At 49.5% G+C, this 20,099-nt stretch overlaps 1 protein-coding gene across 2 annotated transcripts; it reads left to right on the top strand.

Annotated features, from left to right (window-relative positions):
• The first annotated feature begins 123 nt into the window (after positions 1 to 123).
• On the top strand, positions 124 to 20,069 carry LOC136300343 (SLAIN motif-containing protein-like). Of its 2 annotated transcripts, XM_066202678.1 has the most exons (9): positions 124 to 261; positions 2,789 to 3,483; positions 11,527 to 11,660; positions 13,703 to 13,852; positions 16,086 to 16,226; positions 16,806 to 17,123; positions 17,895 to 18,032; positions 18,113 to 18,422; positions 19,049 to 20,069. In XM_066202678.1, exons 2-9 carry the CDS (start codon positions 2,810 to 2,812, stop codon positions 19,113 to 19,115), a joined length of 1,932 nt encoding a protein of 643 aa, XP_066058775.1. In that variant the 5' UTR covers positions 124 to 261; positions 2,789 to 2,809; the 3' UTR covers positions 19,116 to 20,069. The 2 variants fall into 2 exon arrangements, with proteins under 2 accessions (XP_066058775.1, XP_066058776.1); XM_066202679.1 differs by lacking the exon at positions 13,703 to 13,852.
• Positions 20,070 to 20,099: the final 30 nt, after the last annotated feature.

Raw genomic sequence — 20,099 nt, forward strand, 5'->3', positions numbered from 1 at the left:
CCTCGCTCGCCCTTTTCCCCTCACGGGGGTCTGACCGCATCCCCCCCGTGGCCGCCCCCCGCCCGCCGCCGCCTGAGGCGGCCCCGCGCAGGCGCAGCGCCCCCATCCCCCGTTCCCCACACAGGGGCGGGGGCGGCGCCTCCCGCCGTTCGCGGGCCGGGCTGAGCCGCCGGAGAAAGGCGGCACCGGCACCGACCGGGTGGGCGCCCGCCCTCCGACCGACCGCCATCCGCCCGTCCGGCCGTGTTTCCATCCATCCAGGTACCGTCCGAGGGGGGGATGCCCGCCGCGCTCGGCTCTGCCGCGCTCGGTGCGGACCGGCCGCGCCCGTGCCCCCCGCGGGGGTCGCGTCCGCCGGTGCCGCACAGCGCGCAGCCCCACCACGGCCATCAGAGCCGGCTCAGAGCCCGCCGCAGCCCGCCCCGGCCCCCCGGCTCCGGAGCTGCTCAGCCCCCCGCAGCCCTCCGGCCGTCGCAGCCCCCCGGCCTCTCGGAGCCCTCTCGCAGCGCTCATGGCCATCACAGCCCCGTCACGGCTCCCCCTGTAGCTCCCCCGGCCCCGGGGCCATCACTGCCCCCCGGAACCCCCCACGCAGCCCCGCGGCCGTCAGAGCCCCCCACAGCCACCTCGCACCCTGGCTCTCAGAGCCTGCACCCCCCGTCAGCCCCATGGCCATCACTGCCCCGAGACCCTCCCCACCCCATGGCAGCCCCCAGCCCCTTCACGGCCCCTCTCCCCGCCGTCGGCAGCCCCTGCAGCCCGCAGAGCCTTCCCAGCGCCGCCGGCTCTCCGAGCCGCCGTGGCCCTGGCAGCCCCCGGGGCGAGGGGACCGTTACCCTCCGTGAGACACCCGGATGTCTGCTCGGCAAACTCCGAATTATTGTCTCCGACCCGCTCACGGCTGCCGCCTTTTTGCCTCCTTCTAAACGTGTTTTAGTTCTTCCCCCCCCCCCCTCCCGCCCCCGGTCGCACAATGAAATTAACTTTCGCAGGTTTGTATCTCTTCCCCCGCATGTCTTTGCTGGGTTTTGGGGGTTTTTTGGTAGTTTTTAGACGTAGTGGTTGTGAAGAAAGACTGAACGCTTTTCAGCTGCTCTTCCCCCTCAACGTGTGTTTTTTCCTCACGTGAGGTTTTATCCAGCTCCTCACCCTTGGAAGGGAACCGATTTTTTGGGTGACCCATCTCCTTAATTCCCCTCCTTGAGCCACTGTTTTGCTGGGACAGTGGAACTCCTAGAACTCCCCGGTGGTGCATCCTCAGCTCCTGAACTTTGGGATATCTGTGGGAATACCACTGTTCCCTTCCTCGGAGATCTCCTTGGAAATCACACCGTGCCGTTACCCGAGAGGATCGTGTGGGTTTGTAGGAGTGGGAATCCACGCGAGGAGCTTTTTGGAGCTGGCACATGGGTGGGAATGGGATTCCTTGGTAACTCCACAGTGAATTTCCCCAAGGCAAAGTGCCTTCAGCAGTGCTGCTCGCAGGCATGGGTTTGGAGTATGGGTGGAAAGTGTGCTCTGTTCACTCACAGCTCTTCCTAAGTGCTGTTTGTATCTTTTATTAACTCAAGTGGAAAATTTACATCTTGCAGGTAGAGGACCAAAATAATACTAAAAAAAAATCAGGTAAAAAAACCCCAACCAAACAAAATGTATTTTAAAAGAAATTTACTCAGCTATTGCTGTTGCAAGTGGTTAAATAAAGAGAGATGCTGAGGTACCTTATGGGGGTGTCTCTTCGTAACCTCACTTTGTGTGACACTGAGTTTTTGTGGTTTCCTTTGCCCAGTGGCACTTAAAAACAGATGACATTTTCAGGCAGCAAAGGGAGGGGGAAGAACATCCACAACCACAAAATGTCAGGGTTTGATTGCAGTTGTTACAAGTGTATCAATTTTTAAACTTTGAATTGGCCATGTTGGCTCACTCCTTCTCTTAGTCTGTTTGCCCTCCTTCTGCGAAACAGAAAGGATTTCTGACTTTTAACCCATTTTACTGCTCTGTGGACCATTAATTAAGGGATTTTCAGTATTAAGGGCTTTCAGTGAAGAGTCAGTTTGGAAATGAATGTGCCCGATGAAACTGAAAACTCACGTAAATCTCGTGGAGGGAAAAAGCAGTGTTTGCTCATGGTGTAAAAACAGTGTGAAATGCACTTCATGGTTTTTTGACTTAGTGGAATATGTAATCTTGAGATTTGATTTTTCTTTTTGCTGTTTGCAGCCTTCTCTTTTCAGTTGTTACAGGAAAATACGTTATTTAAGCTTATTTTCATGTACCACAGTAACTGCACTTCCTGTTGTTACTTTGGTATAAGGTGATATAGAAATTTTTCCAAGTTTTCTGTTTTTCCAGGATAAACCTGGTAACGAACAAAGGATGTTTTCATCATTTTCTTGACACTGTTGTTGTCTGACGTCAGCACCTCGTTAATGATGTTTCCTGACTTTGCTCCATCAGTGCTTTTCTCAAGCATTTTGTTGGTAAACAGATGGAAACTAAACTATTGTGGGGGATTAAATCAGCTTCCTGTTACTAAACTCATTGACAGCAGAACAGGTGCGCATCCTTGCAGTTCAGAAAGTGGAATATTTTTCCAATTTGTTTCCAACGCTGCTTTGCAGCGTTCAACCCTAATTTCAGTCGTTCTTCTTGGATTTGGATGAAACTCAGACACCTTCCACCCCAGTGTAATCAGCCGATGCTTACAAAAGCCAGCATTTCCCACGTCTGATTCCCTTTGCCTAAAGACGCTGTGTGTCTCTGCTGTGTTTCCCGTGCCTTGCAGGGGCAGCGGCTGTCCCGGAGGATGGTGGTGCCTGGGAATGCCCCGCTGATCCAGCAGGACCCGGCTCTGGAGCCGGCCCTGGGCAGAGACGCCCCCGAGCCCTCGGCCATGGGCCCGGAGCCCCCCGAGGACGTGGGCCCCGAGGTGCGGAAGCTGCGGGAGCTGGTCAGGAGGCTGGAGCTGGACAATCAGCACGCCAGGAGCAGGAGCGGCAGGACCCTGCTGGGGACAAACGTGCCGGGGGACATCTGCGCCGGGGTGGATAACCGCGAGCCCGGCCTCAACGGGATGGAGATCAACAACAGCCTCAACGCCATTGCCGAGCAGCAGGAGTTCCAGCTGATGGCGGATCTGCACAGCCAGCTGAGCAAAATGAGGCAGGAGGAAGGAGAGAACAACTTCAAGAGAGGCCTGGATGCCCCGATGCAGTACAGCTGCAACAGTGCTCCCCAGGAGGTGTCTCCCAACGGGGAGCAGGGCCACAGCAATGGCCGGTGTCCCTCACCTGTGGATACAAGTGACAGCTCCGAGCTCCTGGGCAGCCTGCTCATGGCAGGGATCCGTGCCCCGGCTGGAATCCACGGACAGAACCCCAGTGACAAGGGGGCAGATCTAGAGGGGCTGCCGAGTCACGCGGACCTGGATGAAGTCAAAGTGTTAGAACTGGAAAATTGCCCCGAAGAGGAGGATTGCTGGTAGGTATCCCCACGTGCTGTGGTTAGGTGAGCCATTCCTTTAAAGCTATAAACTGATTTCTGGACAGGACTTGGAGTTTTAGCAGCAAGAATGCAGTTCTCATTAGTGGCTGTTCTTATTTTTAAGTCCATTGTGCCAGACCATTATTTTTTAAAAAATAAGTTTACCTGTAAGTGCTGTTTTTCCCCCTTCCTTCCAGCCACCTCTGCAGCTTCCTTTCCCTCTAAGTTCAGTTATATATAGCACATGCAGATGAATGAATAATGGAGCTTTTAAACCTTGTACACAACTGTCAAATACCATATTTAAATGAGAATTTTGTCAGTAAGAATCCTTAGACCATCTGGAATTTGTGGCTTTTGCTAGGACCTGAGGAGACAAACCATTCCCAGCTCCTGAAGGCTGTTTCTTTCCAGTTAAGCACCTCTTTTGTTCAGAGACATGAACTGAACCAGATCAATGATGTAATCCTCAACTGACCCGACTCTCTGGGACTCTCCCCTCCACCAGCAGCCTTGTTTAGGACTTGTTTTATAAATCAGCAGATTAGCAACCTTTGGAAGGGCAAGGAAAATGTAAGGTTTGAGGCTGATTCCAGCTCCTGCAATAACTGGGACTTGAGATTTTACCTGGAGTTGTTAATTGCTAAGACTTGGGAGGAAAAGCCTCAGGGCTCTGCAAATTGGGTTTCAAAATTGTGTAGCCAGATTAATCTGGCAGCAAGGACAGGGCTGCTGAACACAAACCAAACCTTCAGCTCCCAACATTCATTAGCTGTTAGAAGGGAAGGTAAAGTTTTTGTTAATGGAGTGGAGCTCAATGAGGTCACGGCATCAGCTCCAGCCTGAATTTGAGGTTATATTTAAAGCATGATTATGTGGTTTTTTCTTTGCAAGTGTACTTTTAAAACCCAAATACTGGTTCTAATTTGGTCACTGGAACTCTTCAATATACCTAAACAGAATTTTGAGCAGATTTCTTATAAATAAATAAGGGAATATATTTAACAAGTTGCATGTGGAAGACTGGCTTTATTATTTCCATGGTAATGGAAGCAGCCAGGTTTATATTCACGTTCATGGAGCCTGTGACAGGGGAGAGTCTTCAAATTCTGTTGAGTCTCAGAGGCTGAGATTTACCTAGGCAGGGATGCTGCCTGGTGAAATCAGGATTCTGTGCCTGGGAGTTCTGTTCTTTGACCTCTCCCTCACTTGGTGGCTGGTAGGACCCTTTTTCCCGGGTCCCCTTTACTCTGCACCTTGTGGGATCCTTGTTGGTTTGTTTCCTCTGGTTCCTTGCCAGATTTGGTAGGAACAGGGTGACCTGTGACAAAGAGGCCCCTGAGGAGTGGGCTAAGGGTGGTGATCCAGAGCACTTGTGCAAGTGCTGTTTCCATAAATTATCTTTGATTGTGCTGCATCACTTCCATCTGTTCCCTCTTCCTTTTGTCAGACAAACCTGCTGAAACAGGAAGCTGCTTTTAGTGGTGGCTTCTTGTTCTGGAGCTTGTTCTGAAAGCAGGGAATGAATCCTGTGTACAATCAATAGTGGCTGTGCTTATTGCCAGATATCCCAAACTGTCTCCATAAACACATCCCACGTGCAGCCCCTGCAGGTGTTTGTGCTTTCCCACAGCAAGAACCAGAAAACTGCTTGGAGGGGAGGGAGGGTTTTCTTAAAGCAAACAAAAAAAACCCAACAAACGCCCTTAATTCTCTGTGAATTTTGGATCAGCTCTAACAAGGTGGCTTTGCTGATGGGGGGAGTTTGGTGCTGCCTGGATTGAGCAAATCCAAAGGGCACAGCTGAGTGTATGGTGTACTTGCAATCCTTTTTAAAATATTTTACGTCCTTCCTCCCTGGAAGAAGGATGGAGTGGTCAGAGCGTTTCTTGCTGTTCTCAGCAGGGGAAGTCTCAATCCCTGCTCTATTTTGAAATTATTCTCATTTTCCAGCTGGAACTTGCAGAAGTTTCTGTGCGGCTCCCCTGGCTCAGCAGCTCTGAGGTTGTGTTTTGGAGCTGTGTTTGCAGTGACTGGGCTGTGTGAAACCCGAGGCAGTGCCCACTCCCAGCTGCTGTAACTCTGCCCTGGGCTGCCTGGCCTCTGACTGCTCCCTCAGCTCCCTTTCTCAAATAGCTGCTCAAAATTGTAAATATCCTGGAGACCAATCCCATGGAACTGCGCTCTGGCACTGGGGAGCTCAGTGATGCTCACCTTGGACTCCAGCACAAGGGCAGCTCCTGAGCTCTTTTGGGAAGGCTTTCATCCAAATTCCTGCTTACCCAGGGAACAAACCACATCTCTTGCTGCCAGCATTACATTGGTTGTGTTCCCCAGTGTTTGTCACTCTGGGGTTTTTCCATGGGGTGAGGAGAAGCAGGAATCCCTGGCACTCAGGTGAATCCCTGAGTTGCTCTCGTTTCCAAAAGTCTCTCTCTGGACTGAAACTGGGTCATGCTGTCTTCACCTCAGTGTTGTGTTGTCTCCTTGCCTGGCTCCGTGCTCAGCACAGCAAGTGGGCTGCCCTTGAATTGGTGTTTGCAGGGAGCAGGAGAGTGGTTTGCTCTCAGGAGTAACAGTGTAGGAGTTTCCTGGTAATGTGATTTTTCAGCCTTAGCTCTGTGTCCAGCGACCTTCTATATTCATGATTAAGACTTTTAATTCAATGTCCTGGAGGAAATCATTGCTGCTTGTGCCATCAGAGATGGGGAGGGAAATTCTGGAGAAGTTGCACCAAGTGAGGGTTCGATGCTGCACGAAACCCAGGAATCCTACCAGTGCAGCACCTTGTGCCTCTCACCTGGGGGAGAACTTTACTTACAGACTGGCTCTGTGTAATCCATTTATACCCTTCACAGGCTGTATTGCAGTTTCCCTGTGATCTCTCCTTGTGACAGGGTGCTGCTGACAAGATCTGCATAGCTTAGACACAGCAAATTGGAAGGTCTTGTTTTCACAGTCGTTTCATGAGGTGTTTTTACCTCCGTTGCATTAAATAATGAACAAGTCACTTCTCCAAACCTGTCCTGACTGACTGGTTTGAGGAGAGCCTTACCTGTTTGTGCTGGCTGCGGGATGGCCACGGGCTGGGTGACACCTGCCCCGCTGGGACAATCCCTGGGTGCAGGAGCTGCTGCAGAGCCCCGGAGCAGCTCTGTGGGATTGTCACCAGCACCCCAACCATGGCAGAGCTGAAAGGCAGACCCTGCCTGGTGCTGACATGGCCTGCAGAGCTCGGCCTGGGAGGGGGAATTGCTTCTCATGGCAGAGCCTGCCAGTGCCTGAGGCCCTGGGAAGTGCTCCAGGCGTGGCTCCTGTTCCTGATACTGCTGTCACATGAGGGGTGGGCAGGGAAATCCCTCAGTGGCAGTGCCAGAGAGCTGGGGAGCAGCCTGGCCCTGCTGCTGCAGGTGCTGTGAACACACAGCTCCACTCTGGGCTCCAGGTGCTGGGATAACTGTAGGGGCTGTTGGCTGGGTCAGGAGATTAATTTAGTGGGAGCTTTAGAGCTGCTCTCACTTGGGGGCTGATTTTTGGTGTTTTGTTCAGCAGGATTAGTCCCTAAATAGACATGAAAAAGTGTCTTTGCAGTGTCATTTTTTCCTCTCTTTGCAATTTCTTAGGAATAAAGCTCAGACCTCTCCTTGGGCTAACAGCAGAATGTTTTTGTGTGGAGTGTTCTCCGCAGGCTTTTTCCCATCTTTTCCTTTTATGTTTCTGTCCTTTCAGAACCTGGATAATACTGTTTCACTATGGCTTTCTACCCCAGTCTTGTCTGTGTTAGTATTTCTGTTCAGCAGGAATGTTTAGATTTGAGATTAGCATAGAATAACCAGAGTACTAAATCTGAAAATCAACTCTCTGAAGTCTGATATGGAAAGGAAAATCAATGTATTACCTGTTTGAAATCCATGCTTTGGAGAGGAATTCAGCTGCCTTTCAGCACTTGAAGGAGGTGTGTCTCATAAACCTGAAGTGTTCTAAACACTGTCAGCTACTTGAGGTCTCCTTCTCCTTGCTCTGTTGTATATAACTCAAAGGCCTGAAAATCAGTGCAGTGTTTGCCATTTTTGGAGCTGCTGCAGACACTGGTGCCAAGTGCTTTGGAAGATGGATAATAACCCGAGCTGTGTCTTCAGAAATGGGCTTTGCTTTACGCTCAGTTTAATTTCCTAATGCACTGGTTCTAGAGCCTTCTGCAGCCTGAATTCTGCTCTTATGATTTATAGATTTCTGCTGCAAATACTCTGCACGAGCAGGATCTAAAATTCTCAGGCTTGCACTCTTAGAACTGCTCTGATCTGTTACTCAGTTGCTTTTTCTCAGTGCATTGTGCAAGTTGAAAAAGTTGTGTTGCCTGCATTCTTGGGGTTTGGGGTTTTTTAAAGCAGGAATTTCAAAATCCAGCAGTGGTGGCCGTTAACTCCTGTAAATCCTTCTGTGACATTGATTCCATCAGGGAAGTAGTGTCTCTGGAATATTCCTTGGTTTTAGTGCCCTGGATTATGTCAGAGTAAAGTGCAGAGAGTATCACAGTTTCTTTTTGTGAATGGCTACAACTTAATGGAAGAAAAATCCTTGTGGCACTGGGTCCTTAGCAGAGATGTTTGTCACAAAATGCTGTTTACCGGGTAAACACAAACATTAGTAAGCAAAAACTAAAGATACTTTATTATCGATGGGTTTCCTCTCAGAAGCTGAAGAAAACCTCATTTGTATTTAATAATTCATACAACAAACCCCCAATACATCAAACTGGGAATATTTGCCCAAATGTTTACTTTGTGCATTTTGTATGAGGCCTTGTAAGTATCTAAATAACCGCTTTTAATTTGCAATTTGACAAAAGAAAACATTCAGAGACATTTAGAGAGAACAGCCAAACTGCTGAGCTGGAGGATCAAACTGCAGGGTAAGGCTTGTTCCTGAGCAGGGCTTTGTTCAGCTCTGCCTCACTCCGGGGTGGTTCCTGCTTTTCCACTGCTTCTGGGATTCAGTTAACCTGGCAAATCAAACAGCTTCAGAGCCTGAAAGTACCAGAAAGAACAATTCTGAGTGGTTTTAAACAAAGCCAAGAGTTTTTTAACTTTTCATAGCCCTCTTTTTCTGAGGTAAGGCTGTTTTAGCTCCCTGGATGTGAGGCTGGGTTGAGTCAGCCTCTGCTGGGTGCCACTGGTCACTGGACCTTCCTGAGCCTCGGAAAAGGTGACTTCTGGCTCTTAATATGTCCAGAGCAATATTCACATTCACATGTTCGAGGAACTGGTGTTTTCAGTTTAGTGCTGTTCCAGCACCTTTGGAGAAGTCAGGCTGCTGAGCCCTTCCCAAAGCTCCTGCAGAAGGAACATGGGAACCCTGGTGCTGTGGAGTCAAACCACAATTCCTTTTTTTTTTTTTTTTAGTTAGTTGCCTGCCAGTACTCTGAAGAAGTGAGCTGTGTTCACTTAATTGGGTTTGGGGAAACTGTGAGAGCTTCTCTTGCCAATGGACTTATCAGCAGAAAAAAATGAGGGTCCTCTGGCAGAGTCCAGAGGACTCCACAGCTCTGCTCCATGTGGGAATGGCTCTGCCAAGCAAACAAGGGTTGCCATCCTCAGCTGGGGTAGTCCTGGGTGGAAACAGGGTGAGGAGCATGGAAGGAGCTGGGCAGAACTGCTGGAGCAGGGCAGGATTCTCTCCCTTAACCTGGAATTTGTGCAGAGCAGCCTGACCTGCCCTGAGGAGGCTGTTGGCCTCTTTTTTGTGTGATGGTTTTACTGCTCCTTTTGTGGTCTGAACTGTACAATAAATCCAGGGAGAGGGAGCACTTTGTTTCCTGGGTTTGATTGGATTTGAGTGCTTGCAATGCTCATTTATCCGTGCAGAAACGCAGCAAGATTTGCTGGGGGGTCTGCCCTGAGAGGTACCTTTGGAGAGTCAGGAATATTTGCATTCATTCCTTGGCATTTATTTTGTCAATAACAAATTAACCTTTGGATTTTTTTTATTTGCATGTGGATTTGTGTGGTGAAAAGCTTCTGTGTGAGTTGTGACTGAAGAGGCTGAGTCTATTCCCTGAAAAAAATGGTTCTGGCCAGAGGCAGGGCTGGGAAGTCAGGGGTGGTGTTCAGGAGGCAGAAAATAGGGAATAATGTCCTTCTCCAGGTAACAAACAATATTTTGAGAGCTGCTGCATGCAGAGATGCCCCATCTCAGAGCCCCCAAATCTGGGGAGTGTTGCTTTCTGCATTCCATGTTATCCCTGCCTGGATCCAGGACAGCAGCCAGGGCAGTAGGTCAGGCAGACCTGTACAATATTTTAAATATCCCAGCTGTTGGTGTTCTGTCTTGGCCAGGTGTTGGTTTTACAGCCAGGACACCTGGCAGCTGAGAGTCCACGGTGTTTCTGTGGAAATTAAACCTAGGTTTTCAGGAATGAGTGGGATAATGACTGACATTCCTGCTGATTTATATCACTTTTGTTGTGGAAATCAGTATTTTATGGGTTGGATCTGAGCTGACTGTGAGAGAATGAGTAACTGAAGCAGAAAGGCTCCTTGCTGCAGGAGTGGCAAAAGTTGGGAGAGAGAGGAGGAGGTAACTGAAGCACAGGCAGACATCCCTTGGAATCTTAACTCCACCCTCATGGTCACTTTATGCTTAAATACTGAATTTTGACCTGATGAGGGTGAAATCCTCTGGATACATCCGTGAGGCCAGCTTTGGGAACACCATAAATTGCTCCGGTGTGGCTGTGGGTGGTTGCTGGTGACCAGGAGGGTTCTTTGTTCACCTGGGAGCAGTTCCTGAGGTGAAGGAGCGCCAGGAGAGGGAGGTGCTGGTGGGAAAGCAGCCGTTGTGTGACTGTGTGCATGGAGGAGCTCCCGGCTGGCCCAGGAGCTCCTGCAGCTGCTGCTGGGGATTTTCTGGTGCAGAGGGAGCAGCTGAAGGCTGTGCCAGCAGATCGTCAGAGCCTCAGGAGAGGGGGAGCCTGAGAGCCAAAGCTGATGTCCACAAACCACAGAATCCCAGAAGGATTTGGGCTGGGAGGGACCTTAAAGACCATCAGGTTCCATATCTAGGTTGAGGTCTCACTGCCTTCTGTACCAGGGTGTTCTCCAAGTGATGTGCAAGAGTTAAAAACAGTTTCACTTTTGGATGTACAAAGGACCGATTTTTCTTTCCCCTTACAAGTTTTGAATGTGTTGCTGAACAACAAAAACATTTAAAAATACACATGTGGGATGTGTCAATAAAATAATTGAGTCGCTTTTGTAGCAAAGGCTCTTCCAGCTTTGGCCTTTCTTCAGAGGAATGTTCTGCTTTGGAAATCTGGTGAAGATGCTGCTTTACACCCAATCCCTTGGAAATAATCCAGGAGTTTAAGATGATTAAATGTGTCTATCCATAAGGCTAATCCTGGGTTTCCATGCAAAGCAGTGGAGGTGTCAGAGATGTGGCAGACACGAAGGCTGGAGGAGAATTTATCTGATATTAGAGGGAAGATGAGGCACAGCCATGCTTCCTTCCTGTCTGGGAATGTCTGAATCCTCCAGTGAAGGGGTTTATCCCTGGGGTCTGGGAATGCACCTTTGGGTGTGTTAGAGCTGCTGTGAGGACACAGTTGTGCCTGCAGTGCTGAACAGGTGGAACATCCAGAGGGTTTCAAACAAAAACTCCAGCTCCTGGAAGGAGATCACCCTGCAGCTGGAGTTGGGAGCACCTCACACCCTGACTGTCTCTCAGGGTGGGGTTTTTGGAAGTGGGGAGTGGAGGGAGAGACAGGTGAGTATCTCAAGAACTTCATTCCCAGCAGTGTTGTAACAACCCAGGCTGGCACCTTGCCTTGCAGAGCCTGTGGGTTTCTCTGTGAAGCCATTGAATTTTCCTGTTGTGGCAGTAAATTTTATTTCTTAGTCATAATATGCGATTTAAACTTGAATTTTTTAATTTGGGTAACTGTTGGTTCCTGATGGCTACACTCTAGCAAATGTCACTTTGGTAGCTGTATGCTTTGAATTAACTAGCATTTCTTCCTATCTCCTTTGAATCCTTGCAAAGGCTCTATGTGTCTCCAAGGAAATCCGTGGATGAGAAAACAGCCTCTCCTCTGAAATGGTGCCGGCAGGTGCTGGACAATCCCAGCCCCGAGATTGAGGCTGCCTGCAGAACCCTCATCAACAGGCTGGACCAAGGTAGGGCAGCTGCAGCCTCTGCTGCTCTGGGGGCCCTTGCAAATCTCATTCTAAGCAGGAAAATCGAGCTTCGTGTTGTCAGGCTCTTGAATTTTTAAGTTTTGTTAATATTTAAACATTTTTAAATGTAAGAAATGTGTAGAGGAAGAAATGAGCTGCTGGGGAGCGGGGAGAGAACCATGGAAAACTGTTCTTGCAGCTTCTTTCTGGAGGAGAACTCCTGGTGCTGAGTGTTCCTAGTGGTGTTTATTCCTCCTCTGGATATCCTACTGGATCTTCCCAGCTGCTCTTACCTGGGTGAAAAAGTTGTCTGCTGCTCAAAGCTTACAGCAGTGAAATACTAGACTTGAAGAAATGGTGTCACTTGGAAACCAGGTTTTTCCTCCAGTTTATCATCCCCTAAAGGCACTTCCTGGTGGGCTGTGTTAATCCTGAGGGGAAATCCCTCATTTCATCTGCCTGAAGTGAAAACCTGGAATGTTGTGTACAGTGGGGACATCTCTGATCACAGGCCGTGTTCTGGGGGCTGGCTTTGGGGTTTTGCTTTTCCACCTGGGCTTTCAGTGGTGGGAGAGCTCTCAAAACAGGTGCAGTTCACAGGACAAAAATGAGTTTATTCTGCTCCTACCTCTGTCCTGCATCTCCTGCAGTGCACCTGGTGCAGATCCTGCCTGTGTCAGTTCAAATGGCCCCCAGGTCCGTGTAAAACGTGCTGGACACTGACGGGCTGGAAAGGAATCAGTGATTATTTTTTTACGTTCTCTAGATTCCCTCTCATCCAGCTCTCCTGGTCAGGACTTGCTGCAGCTGCAGGTTTATTGCAGAGATGTGCTGCAGTCTCCTCTGTCCAGCTGGGCTCAGGAACCTCCAGACACAAAAGCTGTGTTTGAAAAAGTGACACTTCTGAGAGAATCAATGTTTGGAAGCTCAGGGATACCCCTGAGCTGCTGGAATCCAGCCCCAGCTGGGTCCCCACGTTGGTGTCTGAGGGTTTGTGGTGCCTGTGTTTGTCTCCATGGGAATGCAAGAATTCTGTTTGCAGTTGAACCTGCAGTTTGAGCCCTGTGGTTTGGAGTCTGAGGTCACTGCTTTGGGGCTTGGTCTGGGATTTTTTAGTTTTCATTCTAGCGGTGTTTGGCACTGCGTGAGATCTCAGGCTTGGGTTTAACCTTGGCATGCCTGATTGGAGATAACTGAATAGACCTTGAGAACAAACTTCATTTGCTTTCATAAATCATCTGTGCATAGAAATTTGAATTAAATCTATTTGATTACCTCTTTTCTCTCGGAAATGTATCAGGCTTCAGTTGTACTTGGTCTGACCTGGTAATATTTGTGGGAGAAATAAAAAAAGAAAACTTAATAAGGTGAATCTTCATTATTTTCTTAGTTGATATTCTCACAGTAGGGAGAACTGAGTTCTCTGGGCAGTTCAGCAGCCCCTTGAGTATTTCCGGAGCATGGTGTGAGTAATTTCCTCAGTGTTGTAGCTGCTCATTTCCACCTCCAGTAAGGATGGAGGTGTTTGGTTTTGTCACTTGCCTTATTTTGGTTCATTTATGAACATGTGAGTGTGTTTGAGCTGAAGAAGTTTAATTCAAAGAGCTGGTTTTATATTGGCTTGGCATAATTTCTGTGGTTTAATACTGTCTTGGTTCCACCATAAAAATTCAGAGTAACACACATGTAACAAAAAGTTCAGTGAGTTCTCTAAAATGAAGTGGTGTAGAAGTGGCAGGTATTGATGGAAATAGTCATCTGGCAAGCCCAGTACTGGAACCTTGTGAAATGTATGGCTTCTTTAAAGCCAAGCTTGTCAGGAGTTACTCTTGGAATTCTTCAGAAGGGACAAAACCAGTTAAAGGGCACGAGCAGGGGACTGGGCCCAGCTGCGCTCCCCGCGGCGTGGCCCTGGTACCACCAAGTGCGTCTGCTGCAGAATTTAATCCTGGTTGATACCTCTGCATCTTGTTCTTGATCTTGCTCTCTGTTTCCAAAATAATTTGCTAACCTTTGTGGCATTTTTGTATTTTTCCTTCTAGCCAGTAGATGGAAAAACCTGTATTGCAGCCCCCTGGCATCTCCCAGCGCACATAACCTGAATTCCGAGGCAGGCTCCTGTAGCAATGCACTAAACTCTCCTGGGCACCTCAAATCGACTAACAAAGCACTACTAACCTGTGGCAGCTCAGGTATGGCATGGCACTGCAGCACTGGGCTCTTTAAAATGCAAGGAGGGTGAAGGATCGGCACAGGGAAAAGTTCTCATGGTGTTTTCCCCTTTTCATTTGCTCCCTTCCTCACCTCAGGTTTCATTTGTGTGGGAGAAAACCTCCTTGCATTCTAAATGTCCTGAAGTTATTCCTTGGTTTGGGTTTCTCTACTTCCCTCTATATATATATATATTTATAAATTGTACTAATTTTAAGTAGCTTAAAATAGAAAACAGCTGTTGGGGCAAAAATATATTGCTCTTGAATAATGTTATAGACTGTAGATGTGATCTTCATAAAGGTACTTGGATTCAGTTTTCTGTGGAGGGTTTCTCTTGGGAATATTGATTAATGCAGGGAACAGAAAGCTGCCGAATTCTCCAGGGTAAAGCCTTCAATTACCTGAGAGAGCAGCTAAAACAAAATATCAGAAGTTTTCCTTCAGCCCTGATTGTGTGTGGAGGAAGATTCCCTGCCTCAGAGGCAGCTCTTGTTGCAGTCTGATAATGAAACTCCTCCAAAATGCTTTGGCCTGCAGCCTCCCTGTGCCTGAGGAGCCAGGAACACTCTTCCAGGAGCTCCATTTGTTATCCTTGGTGCAGTTCCCTCTGTTCCTAGCACAAAGGCTTTGCCTCTTGGCTCTGTTATCAAAGGACTCTTCTTTATTTGTTTGTTTTGTGTGGAAATTGCTAAACCCTACTTTGCATGTTTCAAAACATAAAGCATGTTTAACAGTCTCTGCCTCCAAACTGGATATTAAATGAACTTTTTCCCCTCTAAAAAAAGAAAAAGGATTGCCTGTGGCTGTTTTCACAGGTGCAGGTTTGTTTTGGAGGTCTGATTTTCTGCTATAAATAGAAATTAACACTTATCTCTGTTTTGCAAACAAAAGGATGCACGTAGGACTGAGGATTTTTGCCAGCTGAGTTCTGCAGGGAGACATCTCTAAGGCAATGTCTTGTTTTTCATAGGAGGCTGGGGGGCAATCCAGGTGTCTTGAGCACCTTTTCACCCAGGAACAGCTCCTGATGAGTAAAACCGAAGTGTCTCTGGCTTCTGGGAGGCTCACTGTGCAGATGTGCTGGGTGGAAGGCCAGAGCCAGGACAGGCTCTGTCCTTTCAGAGCATGATGAGTTCACCTCATCTCAGGTGCCTCTTCCGTGTGCCTTGTGCAAGTGCTGACACGAGTTTAAAGTTTCCTGTCAACCTGACTGACTCAAATCTTATTGTATTTCCAAGAAACAACGGTTTGTCTACCCTTCAAATGGAAAATGTTTAACAGTGACTTCCCTTGAAAACCCAACCAACCCCTTTGACAAGACCCAGATGTGGTTTCTGTTTGAAAACCATCATCAGCTCAGCTTTACTGATGGAAGAAGGAGCAGTTTATTCCCCTCCTTGGCTATTTTTAGCTGGACCTGCAATTTCAAATGCAACAGCCAAACGAAACAAAGTTGGTTTGGGAGTTCTGCCTTTCAGAAAGCTGGTCTCAAGGTCCAGCTGGATTTTTAATCAGTATTGAAGGTGCTGTTAATTACAGCTGGAAACCACATCCTACAGGTGCAAGCCTGCTCAGGATGGATTTATTTCAGCTCTTACACTCTTTTCCTGACACCAGGAGGAAAGAAAGGGGAATTTTGTGGAATATCTTGACTTGGAATGTGTATTTGTGCAGCATACACCCAGATGAACCTTTAAAGTGCAGCCACACTTCTGTCAGTGTATTATTTAAGCATCCTGAAGCTCACAGTTCTCCTGCCATGTTCTGAGAAGATTTGAAGGCAGGTCACCTCCTGAATACTCAACAGCAATGGTGAAATAAACCATTTCCCAGCAAAACTGAGCAGCCCTTTCAAACTGTGATCAAACCAGCCAGGCAGGAAAAAGCAGCAGGTTCCCAACATTATTTCTTCAGCCAGCTTGGAAGAGAAGTAACTGCTGAGGTGGAAAGCACAGGTGTGAAGTTCAGGTGTAAAATGGATTTCTTAAATGGGCACTGACCAAGCTGCTTCCTGCCAGTCAGCCTCACATTCCTTGTTTGAAAAGCACCTGAAAACTGCAGGTTATAAACTGAGGGTTGGAATTGCTAAATTCTTGCTTCTCACAGCTGGACCTGAAGATCCCAGCTGCACTGCTGAATTCCTGGGATAGATCCCTGCTGCTCCTGGTGGGTTTGTGAGTGTCTGACTGGGATTGTGTCCCTCTCCCCCAGGGTACCTGAGCATGCACTCGGCCCTGAGCTCCCAGTCCTCGGTGGACAGCGAGCTGAGCACCTCAGATGACTCCATCTCCATGGGCTACAAACTGCAGGACCTCACTGATGTCCAGGTCATGGCACGGCTGCAGGAAGAGAGTAAGTTCTGTTTGTTTGTGTGTGTGTTTGTTTGTTTGTTTGGGGGGTTGGGTTTTTTTGGGGAGTTTGATTCGATTTGGTTTTGTTGGGGTTTTTTTTAAGTTGCTTATATATTGTCAGGCAGGAAAACTTCACTGAAGGCATAGGCTGGTGAGGAGCTGTAAATAGCGCAGGTGCCACCCAGGCAGGTGTGTTTTCATGGGAGGCAGACTTTCAATCTTTGTTTCCACCATTGAAATGCTGGTGGGTGCAGAATGAATTAAACTAAAAGATTTAACCTGTAAATGAGACTCCCATACCTGTAAATTAGACTCCTATACTTGCTTTACCTGCTGGAGCTTGATGGCAATGCCCACAGTCTCAGGTGGGACTGGGGAGCACTGCAGGTCCCCTGAATGTTAATTGTGCTGTAATTAACCAGTGCTGATGTAGATGATGCTGTTCCAGCTGATGGATTCCAGGGAAGGACAGGTGTTAACCTGACTCTCCTTCCAGTGTGAAACAAATCACTGCCAAAGCATTGCTTTGGAATTTGGGATGTGTTGGAATTGGCGCTGCCCGTGTCCCCCGTGTCCCCAGGCCTGCGGCAGGACTGCGCCTCCAGCTCCGCCTCCGTGTCCCGGCGCAGCTCCAGCGCCTCCCTGCACTCGCTGCGCCGCGGCACCTACAGCGACCAGGAATTCGACACCTACAGCCTGGAGGACGAGGACGACTGCGACTGCTCGCTGTCCTTGCGCAGCGCCCACCGCTACTCGCCGTCCCCGCTGAGCTCCCCGCGCTGCCAGTCGCCGTCGTCGGGCGCGGAGCTGGGCAGGGCGGCGGCGTCGCGGCTGCGCGCCCCGCGCAGGGCGGTGCAGAGCCCCATGCAGGAGCGCCTCAAGTACGCCAACAGCGAAGGTGAGGGGCGGGATGAGCCGGGGAGCGGGGTCTGGCACACACGGATCTGGGGCAGAGGGCCCGGGGTGCTGGTGGTGCTGGGTGTGAGCCAGCATGTGCCCAGGGGGGCAAACCCAAGGGACACGGGCTGGACCGAGAATAGGGTGGCCACAGGACCAGGGCAGGGATTGTCCCCTCTGCTGGGCACGCCTCGAGTGCCGTGTCCGGTTTTGAGCTCCTCACCACAAACACGACATTGAGGGGCTGGAGTGTGGCTAGAGAAGGGAATGGGGCTGGAGCACCAGGAGTGGCTGAGGGAGCTCCCGTTGTTCAGTCTGGAGAAGAGCAGGCTCAGAGGAGACCATACTGCTCTCTACAGCTCCTGACAGGAGGGTGCAGCCAGGTGGGGGTTGGTCTCTTCTGCCATGTCCCAAGTGAAAGAGCAAGAGGAAATGCCTCAAGTTGCACCGGGTGAGGTCCAGGTTAGGTGTTAGAAACAATTGTTTCCCTACAGAAGTGGTCAGGCCTTGGAATGAGTTGCCCAGGGAGGTGGTGGAGTCACCATCTCTGGATGTGGCTCTAGGGGGTGTGGCTCAGGGGTGATCGTGGTGGTGCTGGGTTGATGGGATCATCTTGAAGATCTCTTCCAAGCTCCGCATCCTGTGATTCCAAAATCGCTGCTGTTTACTGGAAGCCAAGAACTAGGTACAGACCACTCTGCTTTGAAGTGGATGGGATTTTCCAGAGAGCCTTAAAGCAGCAGCAGGGGGCTGAGGCTGTGTTTGCTTTCAGAGGAGCTGAGGCACAGCATGCCCAACCTGGCCCGCAGCAGCCTGCGCGCGCTTGAGGCCGTGCGGAGCAGCCGCAGCCTGGAGTCCGACCTGCAGGTGCCCAGCAGCCGCATCCCAAGGACTCAGCAGCGGTCAGCAGGTCAGTGCCACCCCTTCCACACACCTCCATCCCCTCCCCTCTTTAGCCAGCCCTCAGAGATGCTGTTGTGTCCCCTGCAGGTCTGACTCCCAGCAAGCTCAGGTATTCCTCGGGGGCCGCGCAGTCCCCGCTCACGGGACGTCAGCCTGGGAAGGCGGCCTCAGGAGCCAACTCCCTGCTGCCCGGCAGGCAGGTGGGGAAGCCCTGCAGCTACACGGCTCCTGTCCCCCCAGCTCGCAAGCCACAGCTCCACACGAGCTCCTCCAGCAGCAGTTGCACTTCCAGAAGCACCACCATGGTCACTGTGGCCAAAGCCGCTGCCCTGAAGGCACGGCCGGCTGTGGGAGGCGTGGCCGTGCCCAAGGGAAAGGCAGCGCCCCCGTCCAGGAGGTGAGTGGGGCTCCGAACCTCTTTGGCGTTGTAGTAACTTCATGTGACAGGGTGAAAGCAGAGTGGAGGGAGTGGTGTCCCAACACTTAAATCTTTTGTTCTTGTTGCTGATTTTTTAATAGCTACTGTGCTAAAATTCAGACTTTTATGGTTGAGGGAAGTTAAATCAATCCAGACTTGTCATGATATATAACTGATATCAGACTACTAAGCAACCAGTGCTTGTTGATCTTTAATGTCCCATTGGAGCCTTACATTGAAATCTATCTACTTACCTTAAAAACGTGAAAGAGGGAATTTTCAGTCTCCTAATATGTATCAGTACTCTATATACCTGATTATTTTTCATGTGTTCAGTTATGCTTGCATGGAAGAATACTTCTCTTGGACTCAGTCATGGGCTGAAATCACAAGAGTGTTAATTTGGCAGATATCGGTGTTTAAGCATCCAGTAACAGCCACTGAATTTCCTTAAAGTGCCTCAGATCAGTGTTGCTGGTGCCCAGGGTGTGACAGCAGCACTCCACCCCTGGCAGGGAGATGTTGGTAACCCAACTCCCAAACCCATGTCCACTACAGGGCTTTTCCTGGAGCTGTCCCTGACGTGTTGTTTGTCCCCCCCCCAGGTTCCTCCAGGCAGCACAGACCCCCCAGGCCCCCGAGGACGACTCTTGGAAGGATGGGTGCTACTGACCCCCCAGAACACCTCTGTGGAGCAGATCCCAGCTGGCTGGGCATGACCTCTCTGGGAAAGGCCCCGAGCCCCTGTCCCTGCCGACTGCTGTACATATCCCTCATTCCTGTGCTCTCCACACCACCCACCTCCCTCTGCTCTGCCAGGGCTGGGACACACAGCTCCCAGCCTTCACTGAAACCTGAGTCTTCCCAGGAAGACTGGAAAAGCCTTATTTCATCCACACCCCAGCTGCAGCCCTGGGAAAGGTCTGCCACCATCCCCTCCCAGGGATGCTGCAGAGCTGGGGTGTCCTCTCTGTGCCAGAAGCAGCTCTGAGCTGGTGCTGTGGCAGAGCTCATGGAGAGTAGACATAGTGACATAGGTGTTAGATTTGAGACTTTTTAAGCCCAACCTGATGTACTCTAATATTTGTCTGGAATTCAACTGGGTTTGGTTTGGTTGGTTTTTTTTTTACTTCTGTATAGAATGTATTTCTGCTACTTTTTATTGTTTGGTCTAGAGTTGCAGCAGGTTTTTATAACTGTAGAACACTCTGAGCTGTTGTATCCAGGTGTCAGCACAGGTCACAAGGAGCAGTACACAATATTTGTGTGGGGTGTGAACAGGCAGGGACAGGGATGCCACTTAAAAACTGCTGGGCACCAGCACCTTCTTACCTCAGCTGAGCCAAGTTCAACACCACTGAAGAGTAAACTTTTTTAAAATCACCTTCCCTCACAGCTTTGTCTTGAAGTGTTGGAGCTCTCAGCTGGTTCCCAACTGCCCTGACTTTTGTAGAAGTTTTCTACTGTCTCTTCAGGATTCTGTTCCAGTGTCCTTTTCTTCAGCAAGTGCTGGATGCTACAAATACAGTCTTAGTCCAGGAAATATGCACTGATAGCAATGTTCTCCCTGCCATCAATGTGACTTTGATAGTGTAGTTTAATAAAATGTTATGGTGCTGAAATAGATCTGCTTTATTCCAGGGGTGAGTTTTGTGC

The sequence above is a fragment of the Chamaea fasciata genome, unplaced genomic scaffold, assembly GCF_029207755.1.
Source record: "Chamaea fasciata isolate MVZ Bird 193981 ecotype frontalis unplaced genomic scaffold, bChaFas1.0.hap1 SCAF_22, whole genome shotgun sequence".
In the NCBI taxonomy this organism is placed as follows: Eukaryota; Metazoa; Chordata; class Aves; order Passeriformes; family Sylviidae; genus Chamaea; species Chamaea fasciata.

Coding starts and splice junctions, on each gene's coding strand:
- LOC136300343 (XM_066202678.1), top strand. CDS start 2,810: ATGGTGGTGCCTGGGAATGCCCCGCTGATCCAGCAGGACCCGGCTCTG. Junction 18,033..18,112: donor GACTCAGCAGCGGTCAGCAG/GTCAGTGCCACC, acceptor TGTCCCCTGCAG/GTCTGACTCCCAGCAAGCTC. Junction 18,423..19,048: donor GCAGCGCCCCCGTCCAGGAG/GTGAGTGGGGCT, acceptor TCCCCCCCCCAG/GTTCCTCCAGGCAGCACAGA.